Source organism: Filicampus tigris, chromosome 22, assembly GCF_054856515.1.
Source record: "Filicampus tigris isolate MCC_2025a chromosome 22, RoL_Ftig_1.0, whole genome shotgun sequence".
In the NCBI taxonomy this organism is placed as follows: Eukaryota; Metazoa; Chordata; class Actinopteri; order Syngnathiformes; family Syngnathidae; genus Filicampus; species Filicampus tigris.
In genome coordinates, this window is record NC_141238.1 from 4,914,528 (window position 1) to 4,941,671 (window position 27,144).

General features: G+C 42.6%; 2 protein-coding genes across 5 annotated transcripts in view; both read left to right on the plus strand.

Moving 5' to 3' along the window:
- The window catches only part of wnt5b (wingless-type MMTV integration site family, member 5b), a 40,834-nt gene extending 27,005 nt beyond the window's left edge, over nt 1-13,829 (plus strand). For 3 of the 4 annotated variants that reach the window (XM_086022242.1, XM_086022243.1, XM_086022244.1), the window contains 6 exons: nt 4,031-4,164; nt 4,640-4,727; nt 4,820-4,979; nt 8,494-8,786; nt 12,409-12,567; nt 12,657-13,829. In XM_086022242.1, coding sequence (XP_085878368.1) covers nt 4,064-4,164; nt 4,640-4,727; nt 4,820-4,979; nt 8,494-8,786; nt 12,409-12,567; nt 12,657-12,956 — 1,101 coding nt within the window. In that variant the 5' untranslated portion in view covers nt 4,031-4,063 and the 3' untranslated portion in view covers nt 12,957-13,829. Of the gene's footprint in view, nt 1-4,018; nt 4,165-4,639; nt 4,728-4,819; nt 4,980-8,493; nt 8,787-12,408; nt 12,568-12,656 lie in introns of those variants that run through there. The other variant, XM_086022241.1, reaches the window with a different exon arrangement.
- A 5,627-nt stretch (nt 13,830-19,456) lies between these two features.
- Nucleotides 19,457-26,528, plus strand: LOC147126608 (adiponectin receptor protein 2). Its single transcript, XM_086022771.1, has 7 exons — nt 19,457-19,734; nt 23,064-23,216; nt 23,291-23,462; nt 23,549-23,735; nt 24,560-24,747; nt 24,831-25,024; nt 25,194-26,528. Exons 2-7 carry the CDS (start codon nt 23,151-23,153, stop codon nt 25,320-25,322), a joined length of 936 nt encoding a protein of 311 aa, XP_085878897.1. The 5' UTR covers nt 19,457-19,734; nt 23,064-23,150; the 3' UTR covers nt 25,323-26,528.
- Nucleotides 26,529-27,144: the final 616 nt, after the last annotated feature.

The following is a 27,144-nucleotide window of genomic DNA, read 5'->3' on the forward strand; positions in this document are numbered from 1 at the left end:
TTCATTAGGTACGACATCCTGAACAGTCGAGCAACATTTTACGAATGTTGGTGGACTCCGACGTAGAGCGAGTGAGATTACGGCTCCGCCTAGTGGGCCGTTCGTGAGTTGCAGTTACAGTCACCAGTGAAATGAATGGAAATGCCGTCAATGGGTTCCAGCCACCCTAAAAAAAATTTGGAAAATAAAACTCTGTAATATAGTGCTTTATAAAAACATATAAATAAGTAGGATGTAAATGGCACTGCTCCATTTTTTTTTACTAAATATAAAAATTTTAATCCAAAATGCAAGTAAACCTTTCTAGATTATCTTTTTGCGCTGATTCCAAAGTTTTTTTCCCAAGTGCATCAGGTTTTCATAATAGTAATAATGATAATAATCACAATAATATATTTATAGTTTAGTTTAATATATTTATAATATTTTTTTTTTTTTTACTGAAACGTCATTACGCTGCATTAATAAATAGTTCATTATCAGAGAGGGGTGTTCAAATATCCGTTGCATAAAACGTTATAGCATTGTGACTATCGATGCTGTTTGTTAGCCTGTCTATGACATTTTGCATTGTGTGTTAGCATTCAGCTAACAGAAGGCACCTTTGTGTGGTTGTTTTCAATACACGACATGCAATTCTCTTTGTTTTATATTGAGGTAAATTATGATTTTCTGTAGTTTTTTTTTTCCCCCCACACATTTCACATAGTTAGCCTAATAGCATAATTGCCTAAGTCATATTTGAAAATGATTGGAAAACGAGAAAAAACAACAAATTCAACAACCTTTGCGGACTAGCATTTACTGGTGTTTTTTTGGGGGGGGGGGGGATGGTCGGAGAAATTTTGTTTACCTACAACGATGCGCTTCTATTGGGTCAGATTTTTTTTTTTTTTTTTTTTTTTCCCCTTTCTGATCCATCTCCCGTGTCGTACAAGCGGGTGGTCTTGTTTTACATTTTCCCACAGTGAAGGCGAGGGAGGGGCGAACACGCCGCGCGCACATGTGGACCGTGCGAGGAGCGGTTGAGAGATGGATGGATAGAAGAAATAGAAATGTCACTCTCATTTTCAGACCGTGGCGGGGAGAGCTAAAAACAAAACAACAACAAAAAAAAAAACAATAAAAAGAAGAAGAAGAAGAAAGTGTGCGATGAATCGCTTTGTAGCGGGAGAAAAAGAAACAGATGGCGAGAGACGTGCCGATGAAGATGCAGATAGGAGGAGGTGCAGAGAGAAGTGACGAGAAAGATATATTTAGAGAGGGAGAGAGTTTGAGCCTCCGAGCGAGAGGCATGAGTCATCCTCTGCCAGCTGACAGAAGGAAGGATGGATGAAGGAGAGGAGATGGACGGAGGGGAGCGTGCGTGAGGAAGCAGAGGAGTAACATGTTTAAAAAAAAAAGGCCGAATTTCTCTGTGTGTGTTAAATTCCGCCAAATACCATTCATCATTTTTACTAAACAGGTTTTTTTGCTCCATTTTTCTTTTCTTCAATCGACATTGTGCGCCATGGACACTTGGGGGCAGTCCAACTCACATAATTCCTCAATAAAACACAGTAATAGTAGCCGTTCTTTGCTGAGGATAAAGAATATATGCCAGCGAGTATTCTTAGACTTCTGTGTGTTATGAAGTCAGTTGACTGGTTTCTTCATCCATCTGCAGAACTAAACACTTTCCTTAAGCGCTCTCAAATCCACGAAAATCTCCAGGGTCACCGTTTTACAACGCTCCCTGACCTTTCACCTCCCAGAACGGCTCAGAGGGAGGGGTTGTGGGTGGGGGACTATTTCCCAAGTCCAAGGAAGACATTGCCTTTACAACGTGGTCTTCCTTCATTAGCCATTTGTCATTTGACAGCTTTTTGCTTCTCGGAAGATGCTTATAAGGTGACCAGATGGGTCTGTAAAGGTGAGACTGGGCTCTAAGGCCGCGTTTCCAAGCGGAAATAATGATTGGGAGCGTTTTGAAGGTCCTTGTCCTCACAGTCGGGTCATTGCAAGTCAACACAATGCTGCAGTGTTGACTGTGTTGCTGCTGTTGAATTCACAGAGGAGCTGTTGGCATTTTTTTTTTTTTTTTTTTTCACAGCATTGCTCCCTGTTGCATGGCGATTGCTCATAACCTCCAGGGAGCGACCCTTTTCTCTCACTCTCATCTTTCATCCTCCCTCTTGTTTCCCCTCCTACTCCTATTTTTATTTTATTTTTTTTATTTATCTCACATGGCCTAAGTTGCTCTCCCGAGTCCTGACCCTCTCCTCTCCCCCGCCTCCCTGCAGTGGTGGGCTTGATGGCAGCGTGGCTCAACTGCGCCCCCTTGTGCGTGCGAGGCAGCATTACAGTTCTGCGTTATGCAAAATGCCTTCAGGGATGCATCTTTTTTTAAATGATAAAAACTGTAAAATTATACATTTTGGGGGGAATGTATATATGATAAAAACGTATTTTTATATTATTATTCATTTTGAAAATCACACTTTCGTTCTTGATTGTTTTTCATTTTGTGCAACAGGAAACATAATACACAGTGGTGGCATAGATCCAGCACAATATTCAGTCCATTTTTTTAAAAGAAAGAAACCAACCACCAAAATTTTCTTTACGATATGTTCTATGCAGCCCCACCAGTCTAAAGTTGATATTGTGTTTGTGGAATATGAATTAAGCAGCAGAATCGATCTGCTTTTATCCATCTCAGGGGGCGGCCATTTTGTCACTTGCTGTCGACGGAAAATGACATCACAGTTGCTCAGGGTTCAGGTAACGACCAATCACGGCTCAGCTTCAGAACACAGGTGAGCCGTCAGTACTCGTTACCTGAGCAACTTTACTGTCATTTTCAGTTGGCAGCGAGTGACAAAATGGCCGCCCCCGGAGATGGCTAAAAATCACCCGTTTTCAGCTCGGGCGGCGGCGATTTTTGTTTTCATATTCCACAAACGCAAATTGTAATCCAAATGTCGTGTTTAGGCTAGTAAAGGCGCATACAACATATTGGTGTAAGAGAAAATGTTTGGGTTGACTTCCTCTTTCATAAAATGTTATTGTTGAAGTAGTGGTTTCTACGATAACCAAATTATTAGAAAGACCTCTTTTGTATTTCGTGTACCTAATGTTGTGACCTGCATTATCCAAAGTTCTTACCGTGTCTCCCATGTTCCTCCAGGTGGTGGCGATGTTGTCATAGCAACACACACACACACTATATCGTACATGTATGTGTGCGTTATTATCATACAAAGAGTGATGAGCTTTATAGTGAAAACTACACCCGTGACGCATTAAATGAAAATGTAGGAGGGGGTGGACACACTTGAACACTTTTTACTTTTAGAGTTCAGTGTGTGTGTTGCTTTGTGGTTATGATGGACGCAAGCGAGCCACTTTTACGCACGCAATTTGCGATACAATCGTTGGTGTTTTTAAAAAATATATATTATTACCGAGTTTAATCGACAAATCGGTGATGCGTCCGGGGGCAGGGAAAGACTCACGACAAGGGACGAATTCCAAGCCCACAACAGCTTGGAATATTCAAACCTGCCTTCCACTTTGCATCCAATCTCTCGCAACACCAGGTCGTAAAACTGGGAGGGGAGGTGGGTGGGAATTGGATAAGGAGGGGGTTAGTTCAGAGGTGAATAGGGGGGGAGGATTCGGGAGAGAGCGAGAGGGAGACGTGAAGTGGCCGTGGAGGGACAAAACGTGGAGGGATCTGTATTATTATTATTATTTTTCATTCAGCAACATCGCGTGCACTTGCATTGCTGCTTTTATTTGATTCATCTTATTTTCATGACATTTTGGCGACTATCCAACCTTTTTAATGCGCGAAACCAACGCGAGTTTATGTCCTGATTGGACTAAGCGACTCCATGCTTATATCTTAGGGTTGCGTTGCCCTTGACTTATCGGGCTTTTTTTTTTTTTTTTTTTTTTTAAATATATATAAATGGTGGCCGTGTGATTTTGCTCGCTGGACTACTTTCAAAGAAGCCGAATCACAGTCGTGCGCATGTCTCAACAGCGGCGCGCTTTCCCCGGCACCGGGCGGCGAATCATGGCCTCCAAGGGGTTCGGGGTTCGGCACTTGTTCCTGCTGCTGGTCGCCCTCCTCGCCGGAACCTCGCAGTTGTTAGTTGTGGACGCCAACTCGTGGTGGTGAGTTACTCTTTTGTATGTTTTATTGCGCTTTTACAGCTCCAATAAATGGTGTTTGATGAATGAAAGCAGGTCTTGCTATAGGAGCATTACGCACGATTTTTACGCACAATTTTACGCACACTTGTATTTCGGATGACAATTCGTTTCGTCATTTTTGTTTGTGAGTGTGTGTTCTTAGGAGGGTATGGGAGGGGGGGACTTTCGTCAGAACAAATGTGAGGGCTCTGTCACAATATTTACCCTCAGGGAGCCCCAAATGGCCCTAACTGGGGGGGGGGGGGGGCGCTCGCTCCTCGCCCCCCATTGGCCCTTCAATTGTCCACACTTGTTCTTGACTTACAAAGTAAATGTGGACCAAGGGGTGGAATGTGCAGGTTAAGTTCACCTGGCAAAATGTTGCAAATGACGCAATAACCAGTTGATATTTTGATTCTTTTAAGCAAGAACAATAATCGGTATCGTGCTTGTTCAGGTCAATGGCGCTGACCCCCATCCAGAGGCCCGAGATGTACATCATCGGTGCTCAGCCGCTGTGCAGTCAGCTGTCGGGCCTCTCCCAGGTAACTTCCTGTTTATTCGTGTCACGCCTGTTCCATATTTTGATTCTAAGAGTGTTTTGTCGATTTAAAAAAAATAATGTTTTCCCCCTCAGGGTCAGAGGAAGCTGTGCCAGCTCTACCAGGACCACATGATGTACATCGGAGATGGAGCCAAGACGGGAATCAAGGAGTGCCAGTACCAGTTTAGGCAGAGGAGGTGGAACTGCAGCACGGTGGACAACACGTCCGTCTTTGGACGCGTCATGCAAATCGGTAAGGATTTTGTTGTTTTTTTTTAAACACTCTTTACGACTCCCAAATGTCCATTCAAGTACGTGTCTTGATGAATAATTGAGACTTTTGTCCACATAGTGTACATTGGCTATTCAGTGATGAAGTTTGAGAAATAGCACTCTTAATGTTGTCAAAATAACCCAATTTGGGTCCAAAATTGGGTCACTACTTGGTCAATTTGATGAAACAATTCATTTTATGATTGTTTTGTACAGAAAATATTTTTTTGGGGGGGGTTTTGTTAGGACAAAACAGCCCAGAAAGTTGGCTCTAATTAACCCAAGTAGCAGGTTGCTTCAATTTCTGACCAAAATTGGGTTACTTTTGACCCAGCAGTTTTGAGATTTTTATCTGCAAAATACATTTAAATAGGTGCTAGTGTCTGAAAAAGGTATAAATTATATGTTGACAGTCATTATTGACTGTATTTGCCCAACCAAGCATCCTGTAGATTAAAAAAAAAAAATTGTATTACAGATATTACTTTGTTCATCTGCACTCTAAAAACAGTTGGGTTAAAAAATAACACAATTTTTGGATGAAAAATGGACCAATACACAAACTGGGTCAATTTGACCCACTTTCTTTCATTGTTTTGTACAAAACAGCAAAACAGCCTTTTTTTTTTTTTTTTTTTATTACAGATATCTTTATTCATCTAGCTCAAGGAATGTTTTTCACTTAATTATTACAGTAAATAACACAAGCAAAGGTTTGACATGAAACCAAACCGTTTGGCTGCTCTTTAGTGGCGAAAATGAACAAAACAATGCTTCTCACTCGTCAGTTAGCAAACGATGCAGACAATCGAGCAGCGACCCGCGCGTCAAGTGTCTGCGGGCTAAACTGTTATTAAAAAAATAAATAAATCAAAAATGTTGCTTCGCTTTTGGAGATGTCGGGTGACTCTCCGAGCGCGTCGAATTCCCAGCGGGAATGTGGGAACGCTCTCATCAACAAGTACGTGTCAAATCCGCTCGGAGGCACGCAGACGCGATGCAAGCTAGCCGCCGTCTCCGTCCCCTTGTCTGTCTCTATTGACTGTACGTCTATGTCCACCTTTAAATTGAGGTGTTAGTCGCTCCATTGTCCGCGTCGACGCTCTTTTGAAATGCGCCGAGGAGCGAGAGCTGACACGGAGTCGGCAGATCCGGAGCTGGCCCATTTGAAGTCCGCAATAAAGTCAACCGGGCAGCGCTCGCCGTGGCGCGCGCATTCGAATGTGTTGCGCGTGCCCGCGAGATTGCGTGTGGATTGCACGCGGAACCGATACTGCGTGGCATCGTAAATTCCACCACAGCACTTTCTGCTGCTTTTGGACTATTTTCGCCACTGCAGAAAGATCGCGTACTCTGCCATCATATTAATGAATATGAATTATTGGATTGACTTTACCCGCCATGAAAAATGGCTTAACCGAGAAAAAAAAACAAAAAAAAACAGCAATTGAAGCCAACTGATGAAAAATAACTGCTACATGTTTGTTTACAAGGATAAAGTGGAAAGGATCAAATTAATGATTTAAATTAAAGCGGCACAAAACACTGTAAATAAACACAACTTGTATTTGTTGGGGGTGGAGGGGGGGTGCTAAAACAGTCATTTAACAACAAATGGCTTGAAAATAAAATGGAATCAGAATTGATGTTAGTTTAATATCGCAATCGGCTAATATTACAAAAAAATAACACCCAAAATGACTCTACGCTGATGCAAATTTTACGCTTGCCCCGCTCCTTAGATGTCAATAGTGAGCCCGTAAAAAGGGACCACGGCGGTGTGAAGTTCAACAAGAAATAGCAGCGGGCTGTTTGCTCTTCTCATGTAAATTGCCGAGTTTCGCAGTACTTAAACCTCTTACCTTTCCGGTAGCCATCTTTGTTCTCCTAAGTATCTCCGAAGCGCTTTGTGTATTAAAATCCGCTGAATGGGACATGCGGGACTCATGTTGTGTATTCCAAAGTGGGGTCTGGAAATCTTTAATATGCTTTGCTGAGGAGGATGGGGGTGGGGGTGGGGGTCATTTAGCACTAACAAAGAAAGGGTCATAAAGTTTGCTGTGGAAGAATCTGAATCTTCAAACACTGCGTTGTTTGTTGTTGAAATCTACTAGTGAACGCTCACATATTTGCAAGCTTGCCTAAAATGCAGAAGACCTCCGTTATGTGCTGAAATAAAAATGCACCTCTTCGCTAACACAAACGGTGGAGAAATACATGTAGACAGATACTAAAAGAATACTCACACGCATGTATTCTTTATCCACTGCGAAGAGTGAGTCATGTTACTGCTTTCTGAGGGATTGTGACCGCTTCGATGTGCCGTATTTCTGTTTTATGTGTTATACTGCCCCCAGGTGGTCAATGTGTGCACAACAGAAGGAGCAGTGCAATGTTCATTGAATTTGAAAAAAATATTTTTTTTTGTACGTTGTATTTAATTGTCATTAGTGTGTAAGTACAATATAATAGAGTGCTATTTGTCTCATTAGAAAAACACATCTTTCCGCGCAAGTGTCCCTCGAAATAAACTGGGGTTCACTGTTCTGGAACCAGACTTTGCACCTCCAACACTGTCCATTGTTGGCTCGTGCAGGGTGTGAAGGGAGCTGCCATGTTTCTCGTCAACACACACACGACAACCCACACTCTGAAAACAGTTGGATCAAAAATATACCAAATTATCGGTCAGAAAGAGAACAAACCACCACTTGGGTCAATTTGACCCAACTTTTGGGGGGGTTTCATTTTCCCCAAAGAGTTGAGTTGTTTTGTGGGTTATTCGCAACTGAAAACGTTTTTGTGTAAAATTAATAACCCAAAAAGTTTGGTCAAATCAACCCAAGTGAGGGCAGTCCCTTTTCGACTCTATTTGGGTTATTGGGTCGAAAAACATTCAGGTAAAAAAAAAAAAATGACACAATTATGCGTCAAATAGGGACTGACCTCACTTGGGTCAGTTTGACCAAACTTTTTGGGTTATTCATTTTACTCAAAAACTTAGGTCAATAGCTTTGTGGATAACCCACAAAACAACCCAACATTTTGTCTTTTTCATTTCACCCAAAAAGTTGGGCTGTTTTGTGGGTACTGACCCAACTTTTTGAGGGCGATGAATAATCCCAAAAAGTTGGGTCAAATTGACCCAAGTGAGTTTTTTTTTTTCACTCTTAAAACAATTAGATCGAAAATAACACAATTAGAGAATTGCGTCTAAAAGTGACAGAACCAACTTTTTGGGTTATCCCAAACCCAAAATTGGGTCAAATGAATTTTTAAAAAAAAACATTTTGGCGGGGTTGCAAAATTTATTCTTTTTTTTTTTTACCCAATTTGAGTTATTTTTGACCCAACTATTTTTACACTTTAAAAAAAAAAAAAAAAAAAATGGTGTCAAAATTGGACTGACCCAAACCTTCAAACTACTCGATTTTTGTGCCCAAAACAGCCCAGAAAATTGAAAACATTTAATCTCCTCCCTTCCTCTCCTCCAGGCTCCCGGGAAACGGCGTTCACCTACGCCATCAGCGCCGCCGGCGTGGTCAACGCCATCAGCCGGGCTTGCCGCGAGGGCGAGCTGTCCACGTGCGGCTGCAGCCGGGCGGCGCGGCCCCGGGACCTGCCCCGCGACTGGCTGTGGGGCGGCTGCGGCGACAACGTGCACTACGGCTACCGCTTCGCCCGCGAGTTCGTGGACGCCCGGGAACGCGAGAAGAACTTCCCCCGCGGCTCCGCCGAGCACTCGCGCACCCTGATGAACCTGCAGAATAACGAGGCCGGACGACAGGTATCGGCCGCCGCCGCCGCAATTTGCTCACGCTTCAAGTTTAGACATCTGGCGTGTTGTCTTCCTAATAAGACAGGAATGCGTGGGCGAGTCAAGGTGGCCCCCCGACTGCCTGACCTGCCGGTATTTCTGTGTGTGTGCGTGTGTGTCAAGGTTATTTATTGGGAGGGTCCAAATGGTAGAACTGCTAACGCCCTTGGAGTCTGGCTAGGTCACCCGGTCAACGCGCATTCCAGCGGGGGAACACACGTACGCTTTTTTTTTTTTTTTTTTTTTTTTGGTCACTTTTCTCGGGCGTTTATAAGAACGCCCCTGCAAGTTTTTTTTCCAGGGACAACGGGAGTTGTTTGGGGAGCCCGGATGAGAGCGGCGCTAAGAGCAACCGATCACCTTTGATTAGGCGCCGCATCCGCCGACGCGCAGCCTCGTAAAAGATCCATTTGCCGCTTGGCGCTGGAAGAAGCGCGCGGGGAGAATGTGTTTGTCGAAGCCGTTTACAAGACGAGAGGCCCGGCCGCGTTTTTCTGCGTGTCCCCCTGGCGTTTGATTTGTGCGAGAGACAGTGAGCCTGGTTTTGTGTGTGGTTGAGGTCAAAGGTCAGGGCCTGGTGTGCCTGCGAGGGTCCCGTTGGGGCTGTAAGAGAGTGTATGTGGGATCTACCGCAAGAGTGCTGTGCACACCATCCATTTTTTTTTTTTTTTGAAAAAGGCTGAACAATTAATCGAATTCAAACCGACATAGCAGTGTAGTCGATTGCGGTTTTCAAATCGAAAGGGCTCCGATTTTGGAACAAGCAAAAAATCTCTTTCCGTGTGTAATTGATGCCCATTTTTTAACCCAAAAAAATTCTTATATATATATATATGTGTACATATATATATGGCCAAACAATTAATCGAGTTCAAACCAACATAGCAGTGTAGTCGATTGCAGTTTTCAAATCGAAAAGGCTCCAATTTTGGAACAAGCAAAAAAAATCTCTTTCCGTGTATTATTGACGCCCTTTCTTTTTAACCCCAAAAATTCTTTAAAAAAATAAAAGCACTGATAAACTATGTATATATGAATCTGATATGTATTGTAATACTGTTTTAAAAAATACATCAGAAGAGGAACTTCAAAAAATAATTGCATATTAAATCGCAATTTTGAAGGGGGAAAAAAATCCATTATTTCTCAAAATTGCTCAGCTGTATTACACACACACTCACACACATTTTCCTCCGACATTGTTTCTTGTCCATCCAAACGGAAGAGAGATGAAACAGAAGAGGAAAAAAAGTGAGGAAGACTCTTTTTTGGGGGGGTGGGGGGGGCTGACACGCTGGTTTGGGGATTTGTCCCGCTTGGTTGAACAAGGCAAACCACTGCGCTTTTGTGTGGAGGTGACAGGGGCGTGCCGCTTTATATATATATGCGTGTATGTGTGTGTGTGTGTGTGTGTGTGTGTGTGTTAGCGTTTAGCTTCATTTGACTTGTGCACAAAGGCGGACAACACGTGCGTACATCGAGGTGTGTGTTACAAGCGTCTGCAGACAGAGACGCAGGGTGAGCGATGGACCTCCGTCACACTCCCCCGACTCTCAAAGACTGGCCGGGGCTCACTGTCTCCGTTTGACACAAATCAAATGAGGCGGCTCCTGTCACACACGCACACACACCGAATGGACTCGGTCAAAACTCCCCAAACCTCCCCTGAGAACACATTTATCTTTCATCGGCAGGATTTTTTTTTTTTTTTTTTTTTACTTCAATATTCCAGCCACCAGAGGCCCTCAGTGGATATATTTTGATTAGAAAGATGCTAGCTAAAGTAGCATCCACTTTTCCAGCGGTATTTGATTGACAGGCCCTTCAGAAGACACGCCCACAGAGAGAACGGCTTTAATTTTTGTGATTTTGAAGCCTCATTTCATGTATTTAGAACACACACGCACACACACAGCTCCCCACGTATTGTTCCTGACAAGACTGTGTCTCCATCACGGCTGACTGACCGTGTCACTGAGCCCAGCAGGCATGTCCCACCAAAAAGCACAGTGTGAGACTTATAACACACACACACAGCACGAGCTCATGTCGGAAGAAATAACAATAAGCCTACCTGAAACCAATTTTGGCACTGCGTGTACTAAAAAAAAAAAAAAAAAAAAAAAAAAAAAAAGTCAATAAATCATGAGACTGAATATAACACCAGCCCTGACAAAATGTCATTGTTTGTCCAAAAGGGGCGTGGTCAATGAAGTTGGATGGCGGGATTGCAGGGTGGCGAGTGCTATGCCTGCTGGGTAGGAAAGGAGAGGGGCAACGAGAGGGGGGGGGGGGGGGAGGTTCGGGGTTCAGAGGTTAACAGAGGTGAAAAGGTAATTGGGATCAGGCAACCCGAGGAGAGGACAGCCAGTGATGTGAGTCCCGTATAAAGAACACAAGAGAGTTTTATGTGTGCGGCAAACGCTGAAAAGAACACAAAGCGTGATGAGTGATCGCCCTGGTATGATGTGTGTGTGTGTGTGTATGAGCGTTTGAGGGGTGTTGCTTGGCGGCGGGGGGGGGGGGGGGGGGGGGTTAATGCAAGAGGTCTGGTCAGGCTCCCCCTAAAGTCCACTGCAGATAGCGCCATAAATCTTCTTGTATTTCCTGCTCTGTTCCCCCCCCCCGCCCCCCCCCCCCCCCCCCCCACATGACACCACACACTCAGGGTAAGACTCTTGACAAACCTTTTTTTTTTAACACATGGTGGGAAGGGTGCCCCATGTCAAATTCTGCTGAGGGCCCCATAAAGGCTTGGCGAACATTGTTTGAATTTGTTTCCACATAAATATAGAACGCAGTACGAAGGCGTGAATCAACCTAAACGTTTGACTCCGCCCACAGGGCTTCGAAGCGCCTTCTTTTTTCTTTTTTTTTTTTTTTGTGTAAATATTTTCTTGGGGCTTTTCATGATGCGCCGTTTTATGACGTCACGATTACTTTTCAAACACTTTAGAACATCGAAAATTATAAACTCTCAATTCTAAATCAGTCAGGGCGGGACTATGGATGAACTGTTTGACGGAGGTGGTCGAAACGGCTATTTGACGTCCATTCTGGGCGAACAGAGGGTTGTAGAGCTACGAAAGCTTGTAAAACGTGTTCAGGGGGCCTGAAAATGAGTGGGTTGATATTGGTTCTGAATGTCTAGGCCATTGGGTTCAAAAGTTGTGGTCAAAAGACGTCATCCGCTTAGAAATGAGTGGGAGGTGTAGTATCACATGTCTCCAGCCGAGGGCGCACTCCCTGTATGGTTGCGGTTAGTATTGGGTTCCAGTCAAGTTGATAGTTTGTCATTTTCAGTATGTTTTCATGAAAGCCGGTAAGGAAATAGTACAAAACAACAACAAAAAAAGGCACTTAGATGTCGCCAATTCATGTAGGTTGAGCCACGCATCGAACAGCTTTACTTTTTCTAAAACACGGTAGTTACATACAGGCTCCACAAGAGGGCAGCATTGTAGCAACCCCCGTTTTGGAGCCACATTCAAGTTTCCAAACGTTTTCGTCTTTGTCACCTTGAACGTTTGAGTTTAGAATTTGGAATCAGTTGAGATGAAGATGATGACATGTCTGTCATCCAATCTTCCAGTCGGTGTACAACCTGGCCAACGTGGCCTGCAAATGCCACGGCGTGTCAGGTTCATGCAGTCTGAAGACCTGCTGGCTCCAGCTGGCCGACTTCCGGCGCGTGGGCGAGTTCCTCAAGGAGAAGTACGACAGCGCCGCCGCCATGCGCATCGGACGCCGGGTAACCAGACCAGCATGCCCCCCCCCCCCCCCAAAAAAAAATAAAAATAAATAAAATGTCATTTTCAATCACGTCTTTGTCCAATCCAGGGCAAACTCGAGCAAGTGGACAAGCGCTTCAACCCCCCGACCCCGGAAGACCTGGTCTACATCGACCCCAGCCCGGACTACTGCCTCCACAACGAGACCACGGGCTCGCTGGGCACCCAGGGCCGCCTGTGCAACAAAACGTCGGAGGGCATGGACGGCTGCGAGCTGATGTGCTGCGGCCGCGGCTACGACCAGTTCAAGATGTACAAGCACGAGCGCTGCCACTGCAAGTTCCACTGGTGCTGCTACGTCAAGTGCAAGCGCTGCACCTCGCTGGTCGACCAGTTCGTCTGTAAATAACGGCGGGGGGGGGGAAGCCAGGCCCAAGTGGTTCGGGGTTCGGCATCAACCGAGCATCTTGCGTTTGCTTACCCATCGGCCACCGTTTGGAGTCATTTCCTACTTCCCGCTTTTTTAACCCAAACCCTGAAAGGCGGAGCAACTGGATCCAAAAATGAAGGGCCACACATGACTCCAATGAATTAAAACATATAACGAAATAATAAGTAGACTGTTTAAGAGACGCTTTGGGTGGTCATCTCCTTTGATTCCAGGATGCGAGAGCAAGCTTGTCGAGGATCGGAGGGAGTCATTCTTCAAGGCCCACTTAGGCGTAGAAATACTATAACGAAAGAGGGGACACTCCATTAAACAGTCCATTTGTCTCCGTGTAGCCGGCAGAATTGCCAAGCTGCCGCGACCTGACGAGCGAGCGAGCGACAGCGGTTAACGAGGCTCCGCCCGGTCGCCGCCATCTTGCCTCAGCCGGGCGTGACCTTCACGGGCGGCAAACGCGCGAGGGGCTAAAAAGCTCCATTAGCGAGATTGATGACGGCGCGGCGGCCCGGAGACGCTCTCCCCGACGCCCGCGAATGCTAATGAAGAGTCAAGCGAGCTTGGGCGAGACGTCTTCCTTTTGGGCCCTTCGCCATCTTGCTTCCAAAATTGAGCATGCTTGTCTGGTGGTGGAAAAGAATCGGTAGTTAGTAATCATTCAATCCAGTCAAATGATGGCAAGCAACTGGAAAAATGAACAGAACGGACTGCAATTTATTATGAGCTACTTTAAAAGGAAATTAGATCATAAGAGAAAGTATATATTTTATTACTGTTTTCATTTCCTGTTTTGTATGTTTTATACCAATTTTGATAAACTAGTCTTTGGAAAAATGACGCCTTGTTTTTTGTTCTTCTTATACAACACTGCCAGACATTTTAGGACCCTCTTTTTTCCCCTAATGTTTGGAAAAAAAAAAAGAAAAAAATATGAATAAATTCCTGGGATTGAATGGCGGTTGGACTGCGAAAAAACGAATAAATATTTCAATGGCAGTGAATGAGTCAAATGCAAAATTTTGCATTCTTCATTCGCTTAAAACTGCCGAGATAAAAGTCACCGAATTGGAACATTTTTCATCCATATCTTGTTTATTCATTCCATATGTGGCAACTGCAGCTTTACTGATATTGGATGATAAACCAGTCTGGAATCCCAACTTTAAAACAAAAAAACAAAAAAAACTTTAGTCACGGTTTGTGATGACCTCACAAATAATCTCATTACTTTTGGCTGCCCGCCACTAATTGGATTGGACCCAACATGTGCGTGTCTTTCTTTTCTGTGTTCCCTTCAAGAGGCCAAACTGCTGCAAATCCTTCTTGAATCATTGTCTCTTTTTTGGGTTCGAAATATTCAAAATAAATCAAAGCTATCATGTTTCTCGCTCATTCGGGAATTCAGCGCAATAAACCGCTCAACATACATGTTGTATTGATGTCCATGCATATAGGATCAAAATGTATTATTTCTGACCTTTTTGGGTTACCCTATCAGCATGTTTGGGCACTGTTCAAGGTTGAGCTCACTGGAGCTGCTAAATGAATTTTAAGCACCATCGCTACCAATTAAGTCGAATAATGAAGCTGTCATGGGGGCAACCACCATGAAAAGTGAATTAAATGTGAAAACGGACCACGTAGTCGATAGCAAGTAAATCTGTTACGTACGTGCACTGTAAAAAAACAACAACAGTCATTTAAATTGGAATAACTATTGAGATTAGATATGATCCATGCTCTGATAATGGTCCTATCTGCGGTCTAAACTCTAGAAGATAAAACTAGAATTTCTAGTGCTGAAGACAACTGTTGCAAGCAGGGTTGAACTTGTTTGGTGTTGGACCAGATTAACCAGATTGGCGAAACTACACAAGTCAAGAGACAGTCATCACAAATTTGTTTACGCAATCACAGTCAGGCAGCCCACACAGTCCTGGCATTTAATCCCAGGAAGTTATTTTTTTTTTCAATTTTTTTTTCAAATGTTAGGGTAAAAGAGGGTCTGAAGATGTCTGGCAGTGAATGAGTGAAACAGTTTAAGGGTCAATGGACACTTAAACAACAAAATGTTTTTTTTCCCCTAACAATTCAGTATCAGTAACAATCAGTACCTTCACTTCACATGACAACCATTCACAAATCCACACTACAGTTAGTATGGTGAGCAAGATGTTATCTAATAAATCAATTAAATGAAATGTTTTCATGTACTTTCACTGGAATTGGGAGAGGTTTGCATCCATATTTGTTGTTTAATGACAAATACCTTACATAGATTTATATAAAAAACAATACCATTAAAATTTGAATCAACAATCAATTATGGAGAGTCTGCTGTTATTAAAACTACATAAAAATGTTATGTAAAATGTCACAATTTACTTCGCTTTTTTCCATTCAAGAGCGATTTAATGAATGAAAACTACAAAAAGCAGTTTCGTCATTTTCTTTTCCGGGTAGACAACGATTGGCCCCCTCTCCTCAGACTACGATCCACATGATTGGCTATCTGCCTCTCGTGAGTACCTCACGTCACATGTTAACCACGCCCCCAATCCAACTAGACGTCCCTGAGTGTGGTCTGTCGTAAGAGAACAACAGAGAGTGGAACAGAGCGGAGCCACGGTTACAACTCTGAAAAACTGTGCCTACCCACGAAGGAAATTCATCTAAACACACCGGGACGAGGTAAGACGGTACAACTGTGTGTTTTTAAAAATATCGCGTTGTGTGTTGTTTCGGACACTTTACGTCATTTTGATACTTTACCAGTGCTAGCTGTGAAGGCTGTCATAACAAAACACGAGCTAGCCAACGACAGGGGAAAACAGCTTATTTTCCTTCCTATTTTTTGCAATATTTCGTCCATTCGTGCTGTTTTAATACAGAACTTTAAGCGCGTGAAGCTGTCAGAAGAAACACGAGAGTAGTTGAGGAGTTTATTGCGGTTTCCCGTGTTAGCGAACTAGCTCTAGTGGCTAGCTCAGTGTAAACAAACCTGCGGGCTGCCCCTCGATATGCCTGTCCCCCCCCCCCTCTTTAAAAAAAAAAATATATATATATTTTTTCTTAATTACCTGAGCCTTTCGACGAGACCGGGGCCTCTCGCATCACACACGACATGACATGTTTTCACTAAGGCGTGACGTAATTGCACACTTTGAAGTATGCAGCCCCAAAAAGTCCGGCGTGGCTGTCCAAAAACTAGTGTGTCTGAAGTTTGAGCTTCTCTTTGTCTCCTTTGGGTTGCCATGGCTCATGTCAACCTTGACTGTTTCCACATCCAGACGAATGCTGGACCTCCCTTTGCACTATGTGTACAGTTTGTGTAAGTATACGCTGAGTGGAGAGCATCAAAGATTAGTGCGAGAAGATATATCGCAACATAGCATAGCAATCCTCCACATGTGTGAGCAGCAAAGAAATGACATCCAAGCAATTAAAATGCATGCAAATCGGTCATTTTCATTGTCGCTCCCTCCAGCAGTCAATGTCTGTTCTGCGTAAACCCTCGCCCTGTTTTTTTTTTTTCTGTTCCGATTCCCGCCAAGCATGAAGTCACGCTGTCAATATTTAATAACCTGGCCAGCCGATAGCCTGTTCATCTCCCAACTTTTTGTCGGCGCGCGCGCACACAAACACGTCCAACTTGTCTTGTCTCGCATGAGATTAGCACATGGATATTTCATGGCGTGTTCAAACGCATTTTGAATTTTTAATCTCCCTCCAGGCCCACTGGAAATGTCATAATCGTGGATGTTTCAGTCTGAATTACAATCGGCCATATTTTTCAGCGGATTGGCCCAAAGAATGCGCTCGCAACTGCGCGGGCCAGTCACACCCTGCTATACGTTTGTATTTTATTGCGTAATGACGCAGCCGGGCAGAAATGCTACTTGGTTTTGAGGGCTGTCATTACAGGAAAAAAAAAAAAGATCCGGAGAAGTCTTTTGAATCCCTCCCAATCCACAACCCCAATATGTGCACTAAAGTCAATTTGTGAATCTCAAGGGAAAAGCAGAAGCATTTTCTTTTGACTGTAATTGTAACGGGACGGAATTGGTGGCGTCAGCTGAAGCCACGCTCAGATGTGTTAGTGTTTCATGTGAAAAAAGACAGCGCTGATATCTTAATATAGAACCTAGCTTTCGGCTCCCTTGTCATCAGAGCGCGCTATTTTTATCGCCATGTGACCACTGACCACCTTTCAATTACCACCCGGTGGCTTTGGGCAAGAAGAAAAAAAAAACAAAACGTCTCATTGGAGACGCGCCGGCATTTTGACCTTGTTGCCATGAGTGTGGCAGACTATTCTAGGACACAACCTCTCGGAGAAAGCGCACTGTTACTGTCGAACTTGATATAAAGAAAAATTGCATATTGTGCGTTGAAAACAACCACATAGCTTTGCCTTAGGAAAGTCCGATTAGCTTAATGCTAACAAACAATGCGAAATTACATAGGCAGGCTAGCCTATAACATCCGTGTGACAGTGTCGTGGCGCTTTCAGCAATGGAAATTTGAACTCAAACGTGGCAATATAACAATACTGTGCTCTCAAGTAGAGCTGTACGATTATGGAAAAAAAACAACAACAACATATCACTTTTTTTCAGGGCCGATACCGATTATTCATAGTCAAGGAAGCGATATTTGCAGCCGATATTCATTTTCAGTAAAAATGAAAACATTGGCATCAAAATCGAAATCACGATTAAAAGCCATGACAAAAATAGGTGGCAGTATGTTAGAGATAGACCGATATGTTTTTTTTCAGGGCCGATACCGATTATTCGTCGTCAAGGAGGCCGATAAACGATATTTGGAGCCGTTATTCATTTTCAGTAAAAAGGAAAATATTGGCATCAAAATCTTAAAAAAAATAAAATAAATAAAGCTCTTAATGTTGTTCGAACTAATTCAAGCATATTTTATTGAATCATTTTTCAAATTTGCATAATATTTTTAAAAAAATTATTATTATTCCTATGAATTTTTGGCAATTTTTGTATTATTATTACTTTCACGTATTTTCCTTTTGACCGCAACACAGTTTGAAATCGATTTATTATCGGCCATCAGATTTTTTGAAAAATGCAGATATTTGTCAAAATGCAGAATATCGGCGCCGTATAAGAGTATAACTACTCTTTTTTTTTTTTTTTGTCGTGTCTAGACAGTACACAAGGCAAAAAATGACATCAGGTCCAATGTTTAAAGAGCAGTCTTATCATCTTATTGAAGTATCTAAGTGTACATCAGATAAAAAGTTGCTTAAGCACCGCCGTACAGATAGACGCAAGATTTGAGTTTGGACTTGTTCCACGTACAGTATGTTCACAGGCCAGTTAAACCACACTCGCCCTTTGCCCTACTTTTTTTTTTTTTCTTTTTTTTTTTTCCCCCCTCCTTCGCTTTTCAACGAGAGTAAAATCTTCCTTCCGCAAATGGCCGTTGGCACAATGTCACCTAATGTGTCACCACCCGAGCGTCATGAGTCATGCGTTTGGCTTTGGCCTCCCGGGCGCGCCCGCTCCAGTTTGATTCGACTTGGTCACAAGCGCCCCCGTCGTCTATTTCCTCGGCTAATGAGGACCCAGGGCACGTGAAAAAAAACAAAAACAAAAAAAAAAAAAACACTTTTCATCCTGACAGAAAAATACAGATTTTACAAGGTACGATATGAGTGGGGATTGACTCGATATTTTTTCGATTGTGGACGTTTTTGTTGTAGTGTTGTCAGGTTTTCCATTTGGGGCCACCTGTGACTTTGACAATAATAAGGTTAACTGGCTAACTGCTAGCTAGGACTGTGCAATTAATTGAAATGTAATTACAGTTACGATTATTACACTCCAGGATTACAAAATTGGCATAATCGTAAAAAACGATTATGAGTATTCACTTATATCCAATGCACTATATTTGTTTACTCAAGGAAGTCATACTTGAATTTATACATTTGCACCTTTAAAAAAAAAAAAAAAAAAAAATACACATATCACAACAAATGTTATCAATTTTATTTGGTCCAAAAAGGAACTTTTTTTTTTTTGTATTTATATTTTTTCTTTGAACATTTTCTTGTTTTGTACCCACAAATAAATGATCGTTTGAATAATCGTGATTTCAGTTATTACCAAAATAATCACGATTACTATTTTTTTCTTAATTGAGCAGCCCTACTGCTAGCATCTTTGCGTATTTCTTGTCATCGTTTCCCCCCCCCATTTCATTTTGACTTTTGTTTTTGGAAATTCGACGTTAGCTTTAATGTCTTTTTAGAGCAGTTTCAATTTTTCCGAAAATTTACTTTTAGGTTAGTTTCGTTTTTTTTTAATATGTCGCATTTGAGTGCTAGATTTAAATGAAATATTTCGGCGAATTTTATTGATGGATTGATTTATTATTTTGAAAGCACTTTCGTTGAAATTTGATTGCCTCTTTGTCCTTCCCAGCTCCATCCCAACAAATCCAGAGTGAGCGCCCGATCGCCCCAGCGCAGCGCTCCAAAGGTGAGCCAAGCACCCGCTCGCTCCAAACGTCTGCAGGGCGGGGGCTCCGGTCCGGCGTTTTCAAGCTGGACGAAGGAGAGGCGAGCGGGCCCGGCGGCCCGGCCTTCGTGCTGAGACACCGAACCTCCAGCCGTGCGGAGAACGCGGCGGATAGCGCGGCCGCAGCCACCTCAGGTTCTTCCAGTGAACACCTCAGCGCCGCTCAGTGCCACTCACGCAATGAGGTGAGTTGTGCAGGGCTTGTGAAAAAAAAAAAAAAAACACGGACACCTGAGAGGAACCCGCCCGAGGGCGCGCCCCCCCCTAACAACAAAGAGCAAAAGAAACCTGTTCAATTTTTTACCGGCTGCAGGTGCACGGCAGGTGTGTCGCGTGTCATGTTCGGGTTCCTTCACACCCGTTGCGGTGGGATCAATTGTCTTTTATTTATAGTTCGGATTATTCCGTTATTGCTAGCGTAATAGCTTGCTAGTACGATACCGTTAAAAACACGAGTGGATTTCGTAAAAAAAAATAAAAATAAAAAAAATTTTTTTTATTGTTTTGTTTCCCGAAAGTATTCAAATGCGACATGCTATTTAGCTAACGCTATTTTGAGTTACGACACTTGTATACGTAGCTAATTTCTTAGTAGCTAACTCAATGACAAAATGGCCGCCCCGAGATGGCTAAAAACGGGGGATTTTTAGCTATCTCGGGGCGGCCATTTTGTCACTCGCCCTCGACTGAAAATGACACCACAGATGCTCGGGTAACGCCCAATCACGGCTCAGCTCCAGAAAACAGCTGAACCGTGATGTCATTTTCAGTCGACAACAACAGACAAAATGGCCGCCCCCTGAGATGGCTCGATTTTCGATCTTCAGAATATCGGACTAGTGAAGGTTCATAGAAGATATTCTCGTAAAGAAAAATGTAAGTCTTGACTTCACATTTAACCCTCATGTTGGCTAGAAGAATACATTTAAACCGATTTTTTTTTTTTTTTTTTAAAGTACGTTTTGTTCAAGTTCAAAAAAGTGAAAAAAAAAAAGTGAAATTACAGCTGCTGTGTACTTAGGAAATGAATTTTTCCTTAATAATAGACAGCTGGCACTTTCTTTACAAAGGTGAGCTCACAAGTGTAAACAACATCGACGTCCTCTCTTTCATGGGGAAACTTCCTTCACTATTGTTGTCTAGCCTTAAACACTTTTTTTTTTTTTTTTGGTCACAAGTAAGAATTGGGCAGCCGCCAGCTGCTTTTTATTATTTTGCATCTGGGGGGGATGTGTGCATGTGTGAGTCACATGTTGTGTGTGTGGGGGGGTGGTGGGGGCGGGGTTTACAATGTACAAGGGTGAAGCTCTTCCCTCCCGGCGCCGTGTTGTTGTGCTGCCTGGCTCTCGTCCTCCGTCGGTCCGCACCGAGGTCACGTGACTCGGCTGCCGTTGGGTGTAATGTTCCGCGTTCGACAGAGATGGCGGATTTTGCCAGAAGGGCCGCCGTGCTCCCTCGTTTGGATCTTGCCGGGGTGGGAGCAAATATAAGCATGGCAAGATGTATATTATCAAAAATGTGGAATAATGCCCCCCCCCCCCCCCCCCCAAAAAATAAATAAATAAATAAATAAATCAAGATTATGCAAATCTGAAAAATTGTTCAATTAACATATCGTTGCTGTGGTCTGAAAAATATTTTTCGATCTATTATTTTTTTTTTTTTTCAATATTTGAATTTTGAGGCGAATGGGATTCAAAGACATCGCATGAACTTGAAAAGTGTGTAAAAATAACAAAAAATTGGATCATAAGTGTTTTTCACAGGACCATATACGATATATTCCTTTTTACTGAAAATGAATATCGGCTCCAAATATCGGTTATCGGCCTCCTTGACTACTAATAATCGTATTGGCCCTGAAAAAAACCGATATATCTCTAATATATATACATATATATATATATATATATATATATATATATATATATATATATATATATATATATATATATATATATATATATATGTATATAGTGTTAGTGTTCTCGAGCCATTAATCTTTTTAACTAATTAATCACAAAATTTTCCATAATTGATTGCAACTAATCGTATTTTTCAATAATTTTTTAGAATGCTTGGTAACGGTATTTACTTGAGGAAAATCGTGGAATTCATGTGGAAAAAAAATGTCAAGTCTATTTTGAGTCAAAGCTTTCTTTGATCCCCGAATACGATTCGTTCCCTGTAAAATACAACTGTTGCACGATACTCCAAAGACAAATTTGAATTTGGCTTTGCAAAATTGCGCAAATTATTTTGTATTCCCCCAGTGAGCCGTCGAGAGTGAGTTAACTGAGTTAATTATTATTATTTTTTAATGCGTTTTGAAATTCAAATTAATCTCCACAGTTAATGCTTTAACTATTGAGCTGTTGAATGTTTTTTTTTTTTTTAGGGTGTGTCTGCTTGCAACAACAACAACAAAAAAAAAAAAAAAAAAAAAAAAAAGGTCTTTTGGGATCAAGTGCGAGGTTTAATCTGGAGCACGCGTGTGCGTGTTTATCTCCGCCAGCGCACCTGACTCCCGCTAAGCACTTGGCGGCCAAAGTAATTAATTGATCTCATGGTGCCATCCATACCCGGGGCGAGCCTGCAAACGCGCTGATAAGTCGTAAGCGGATCCTCTTGCGCGCCGAGCGGGGTGCGCGCAAAATAGGACGACGTTATGTGTTGGAATTCCAGATTGGATTTATGATGCTAGCCGGTTAAAACAGTAGTTTTGCTGGCCGGGACGTATTGCGCAAGGCCGCAGTCGGTCGGGTTGGCCCCCGTGACTCCGGCGTACAAACACGCGCCGGCTGACATTTGATGCCAGACATGTTTGGGACGCCATGGTCAGCGCATTGCGCGTTCAGAATAGCGGGCGTTTTCCTCGAAGGCTTCCTCGAACGCTTGCCCGGCCGGGCGCTTGGCGCGCGATCGTGTTCCGAGCGGATCAGCAGTCGCGAGCTAAAACGCATCAGCTGCCACATTGAGCTGAAAAAAAATACATGCCGAGACTGTTACTGTTTGCCGTTGATGAATTGAGTAATCGGACAATTTATTTTGCATCAGTAACCACAAATAAAATGCATCATTTTTGTCTTCTTAAATGTGTATATGTATGTATTAGGGATCGGAATTTTAATATCAATTCTTATCGTCTTTTGACATCGATGCATATTTTAAGCGGGTTAAATCGATTTTAAATCGATTTTCGATTAATTGTTACATCCTTTAATATGTATATGTGTATATATGTATATGTAAAAAATATGTATATATGTATGTATGTATTAGGATCAGAATTCGAATATCGATTCTTATATTTTTTACATTGATGCATATTTTAAGCAGTTTAAATCATTTTAAATCGATTTTCGATTAATTGTTACATCCTTAATATGTATATGTGTGTATATATAAATTTTCCGATTCCAATCGTTTTTTTTATTACACCCCTATTTTTTGGCGGTGGCACGCATACGCCGCGGGTGAACGGCCGACCAATGAGGCGCTTTTTGTTCTCCAGAGCCTCCCGACGTGCGACGAGGAGAAGCGGAAACAGGAGGAAGACGCCCGGGGAGAACGAGAAGAGAGGAGTAGCGACGAAGGCTTCATGGGCATGACGCCGCTTCTTCAGGCTCACCACGCCATGGAGAAGATGGAGGAGTTTGTCCACAAGGTCAACACACTCCCGCCCGTTATAAATCCCGTACGTCCGGCCGGCCCGACTCACATTTCCCGCCTTGTCGGCAGGTGTGGGAGGGCCGGTGGCGCGTCATCCCGCACGACGTGCTCCCCGATTGGCTGAAGGACAACGACTTCCTGCTGCACGGCCACAGGCCGCCCATGCCTTCGTTCCGCGCCTGCTTCCGGAGCATCTTCAGGATCCACACCGAGACGGGCAACATCTGGACACACCTGCTAGGTGGCCCTCGCTCCGCTTTCGGCTCACGCGATGCTTCGGCGAGGCACTAAAAAAAAATATTGTCCCGCCCTCTTTCCGCTTTCTAGGCTGCCTGTTTTTCCTCTGCCTGGGCTTGATGTACATGTTCCGGCCCAACATGTCGTTCGTGGCGCCGGTCCAGGAGAAGGTGGCCATCGGCATGTTCTTCCTGGGCGCCATCCTCTGCCTGTCCTTCTCGTGGCTGTTCCACACCGTCTACTGCCACTCCGAGGGCGTGTCCAGGGTCTTCTCCAAGTAAGACGCATTATAACTTACATTTTTTTTTGTTTTTAGCAATCATTTCTGTTTCTTTTTTACTAGGGATGTACCGATGAATCAAAAATCGATTTAAAATCAATTCGCCCCGATTAATCGATTAATCGAATCGATTTCGAAATCGAGTTGATTCAATTCATCAAGAAAATGATGTCTTGAAACGTTTTTTCATTCCAAATGCATAGCACATTTTGAATGTGTCGATCAAATGATGCGCTTGCGCCAAACATCATTGCGTATTGCATGGTATCAATTTTTTTAAAAACTAATCGAAAATTTGGAGCTGAAAATCGGTACATTCTTAGTTTTTAAGGGATACATTTTTTGCTTGCTGAATGATTGAGAAAAATCTTTTTTGCTGATGTAAACCCGTGGACCGCACTTCTATATTATAGTTGCAACGATTAATCGACAGCTAATCGACTATCAAATGAATGAGTAATTATTTTTGATAATCGGTTTAAGCATTTGAAGACCTAAAATTGTCCAAATGCTCAGAATTTCAGCCTCTTATTATATACATTTACATAAATATTCTCAGACAAACAATTTTACTTTTGTAAAAATGTCGATCAACTTTTTCGCCTATTTCCTGACATGTTACGGACCAAACCAGTAACTCAATCATAAAAAAAAAAAAATTGTTAGTGTTCAATTTTTGGGGAATAATGGAATGGAAATGAAAACATGCTTTTTAAAATCCGATTCATCGTTTAATTGAAAAAAAAATCGATTATTACAATAATCGTCAGTTTTTCTGTTTAAAAAAAAAAAAAAAAAAAAAATTCTCTTGCCTTCAACAGGCTGGACTACAGCGGCATCGCCTTCCTGATCATGGGCTCGTTCGTGCCGTGGCTCTACTACTCCTTCTACTGCTCGCCTCAGCCGTGCTTCATCTACCTGCTGGTGGTGTGCGTGCTGGGCCTGTCCGCCATCACCGTGTCCCAGTGCGACTTCTTCGCCACGCCGCAGTACCGAGGCGTCCGCGCAGGTAGCGGGCGTGGCCTGTCATTCCTCCTCGGGGGGGGGGGGGGATGCCACGATATGTCACTGACTGATGACTTCTCACTCCAGGTGTGTTTGTGGGCTTGGGGCTGAGCGGCGTGGTCCCCACTTTGCACTTTGTCATCAGCGAGGGTCTCATCAGAGCCACCACCATCGGACAGATGGGCTGGCTTTTCCTCATGGCCACGCTTTACATCACCGGAGCTTGCCTGTACGCCGCCCGCATCCCGGAGAGGTTCTTCCCCGGGAAGTGCGACATCTGGGTACATCTCACACACACACACACACACACACACAATTCCGGTCGGTTGAAAAACTCGATTCTTTTTTTTTTTTTTTTTTTTTTTGGGAGTCATGGCATGTCATAATTGTGATTGAAGTCCAATTAATCGCTCGGTCCAAATTGAGCGCGTCTTCCACTGTGTGTTCCAGTTCCACTCTCATCAGTTGTTCCACATCCTGGTGGTGGCCGGCGCTTTCGTTCACTTCCACGGCGTCTCCAACCTGCAGGAGTTCCGCTACACGGCCGGAGCGGGTTGCACCGACGACAGAATGCTCTAACGCACGCACGCGTGTTCGCAACACTTCACGCTACAGGGAGCCGGTGCTTTTTTTAATAACCACGCGCACGCTCGCCGGCCCGCCCTCCCCTGAGGAGGACGACGTGGCTTGTAATGTCGCGGGATGGCCTCACAGGGGGCGCCATTTCGAAACTGACGTTAGACTCAAGCCACTTTTCTTTTTTTTTTTTGTTTTTTTTGGAGAGGTTTGCTTACTGTTAGCCGGGACCTCTGGACATTAATCATCCATTTCCTCTTTGAGATTTTCATGATTTATATGGCAAAGGAAAGATTTTTCTAAAAAAAAAAAAAAAAAAAAAAAAAAAAAAAAAATGGGGGGTGAGCTTTTGTTTGTTTATTTTCAATGCTGTCTTTTCTAATTCAAACCGAAGAAAAGTACTTGAATATCTTCCTTGTTTGTGAAGGTTACAAGGGGCTTCTATGGGGTGTCACTTTTAAACAAATTTCAAAAAAAAAAAACGTTTTTCATGTAAATAAGATTTCTAAATTTGGGTTATAGATTTGTATGAAATATATGTATATATATATATATATATATATATATATATATATATATATATATATATATATATATATATATATATATATATATATTAAAATGAACAAAAAATAAGGCTGTGTTGGTGAGAACGGGGTGCTAAAGTGGAACTATTATTCCTATTTTAATGAATATGCAAGGAGAAGTGTTGAAAAGGTCTCCGTCATTTTTTTTTCCTCTCGTGTTTGCGCTTGAAACCAAATCAAAGATGATATGAAAAAATATTCTTAATATGTAGCCGGTTTCATTCATCTATTTACTCTCTATGCCTCATTATTTTCTTTTTTTTTTTTTTTAATGCCTTTTAGTCTGAGTGAGAGCAGAACCAAATAAATGGCACATAAAATGCCAACATCAGTAAATGAGAAATAATTCAACAAAATCTATCGTCATATGACATAAAAAAAAAAAAAGTCTATTGTTTAAAAGTTTTGCCGAACCCGTTTTTGACATGCTCCGTTAATGATTGGCGAGTGTCTTCAAATATTTGCTTTTCTCATGATGAATTTTATTGCGTTGACATTCTATTAATTTATTGCAAGTGGAATGGCATTTTGTATGTTGATGCGCACTTTGCATTGTTTGCTTCAGAGACCTTTACAACTACTGTACTGTTCTAATAAAGACGCTTTGTTGACTTTGCGAGCACTTGATGTTGCCTCATTGAAAAGCGCATGCGCAGAACACAACGCAAACACTCGAAGTACTTGGGTTGTATATGCGACATAAACAGACTTGAGTAATAGTAAACCTTGATGTGGTCTTCCAGCTGAGGAGGAAATGACAAAACATGCAGAGAAAACCAAGAACGACTTGATTTAAAAAAAAAAAAAAAAAAGGTTTTAAGTACTGTACCAAGAAAGGCGAGGTGATGCTTTGGCACCACCTAGTGGACATGAGTAGTAAGGTAACAATATTATCACATCTCTGTCCAAAGACACCATAAAACCGACACGCTGGTTTGTTGCTTGGTCCAGTTGTTTGTGGAACCAAATCTGCTTTGTTTAAAGCTGCTACGATTCCAGTGTTGTTCAATAATTGCTTTTAATGTGTTAAAATGTACGGATTGAACGTAGTATCACTTGAAGCACAACGAAGGTTTTTGTTTTTTGATCATTCAACTGTTTTGTTCAAAAACTTCAGATGTAGTGTTTGTATTTATCTTATTGGAAGCGTAGGTCTGCCTACACCACCACCCTCACCCCTCAATAAAACAAAATAAAAATAAAATACAAAACGGCAATTTTTAAAGCGGAGTTTGGTC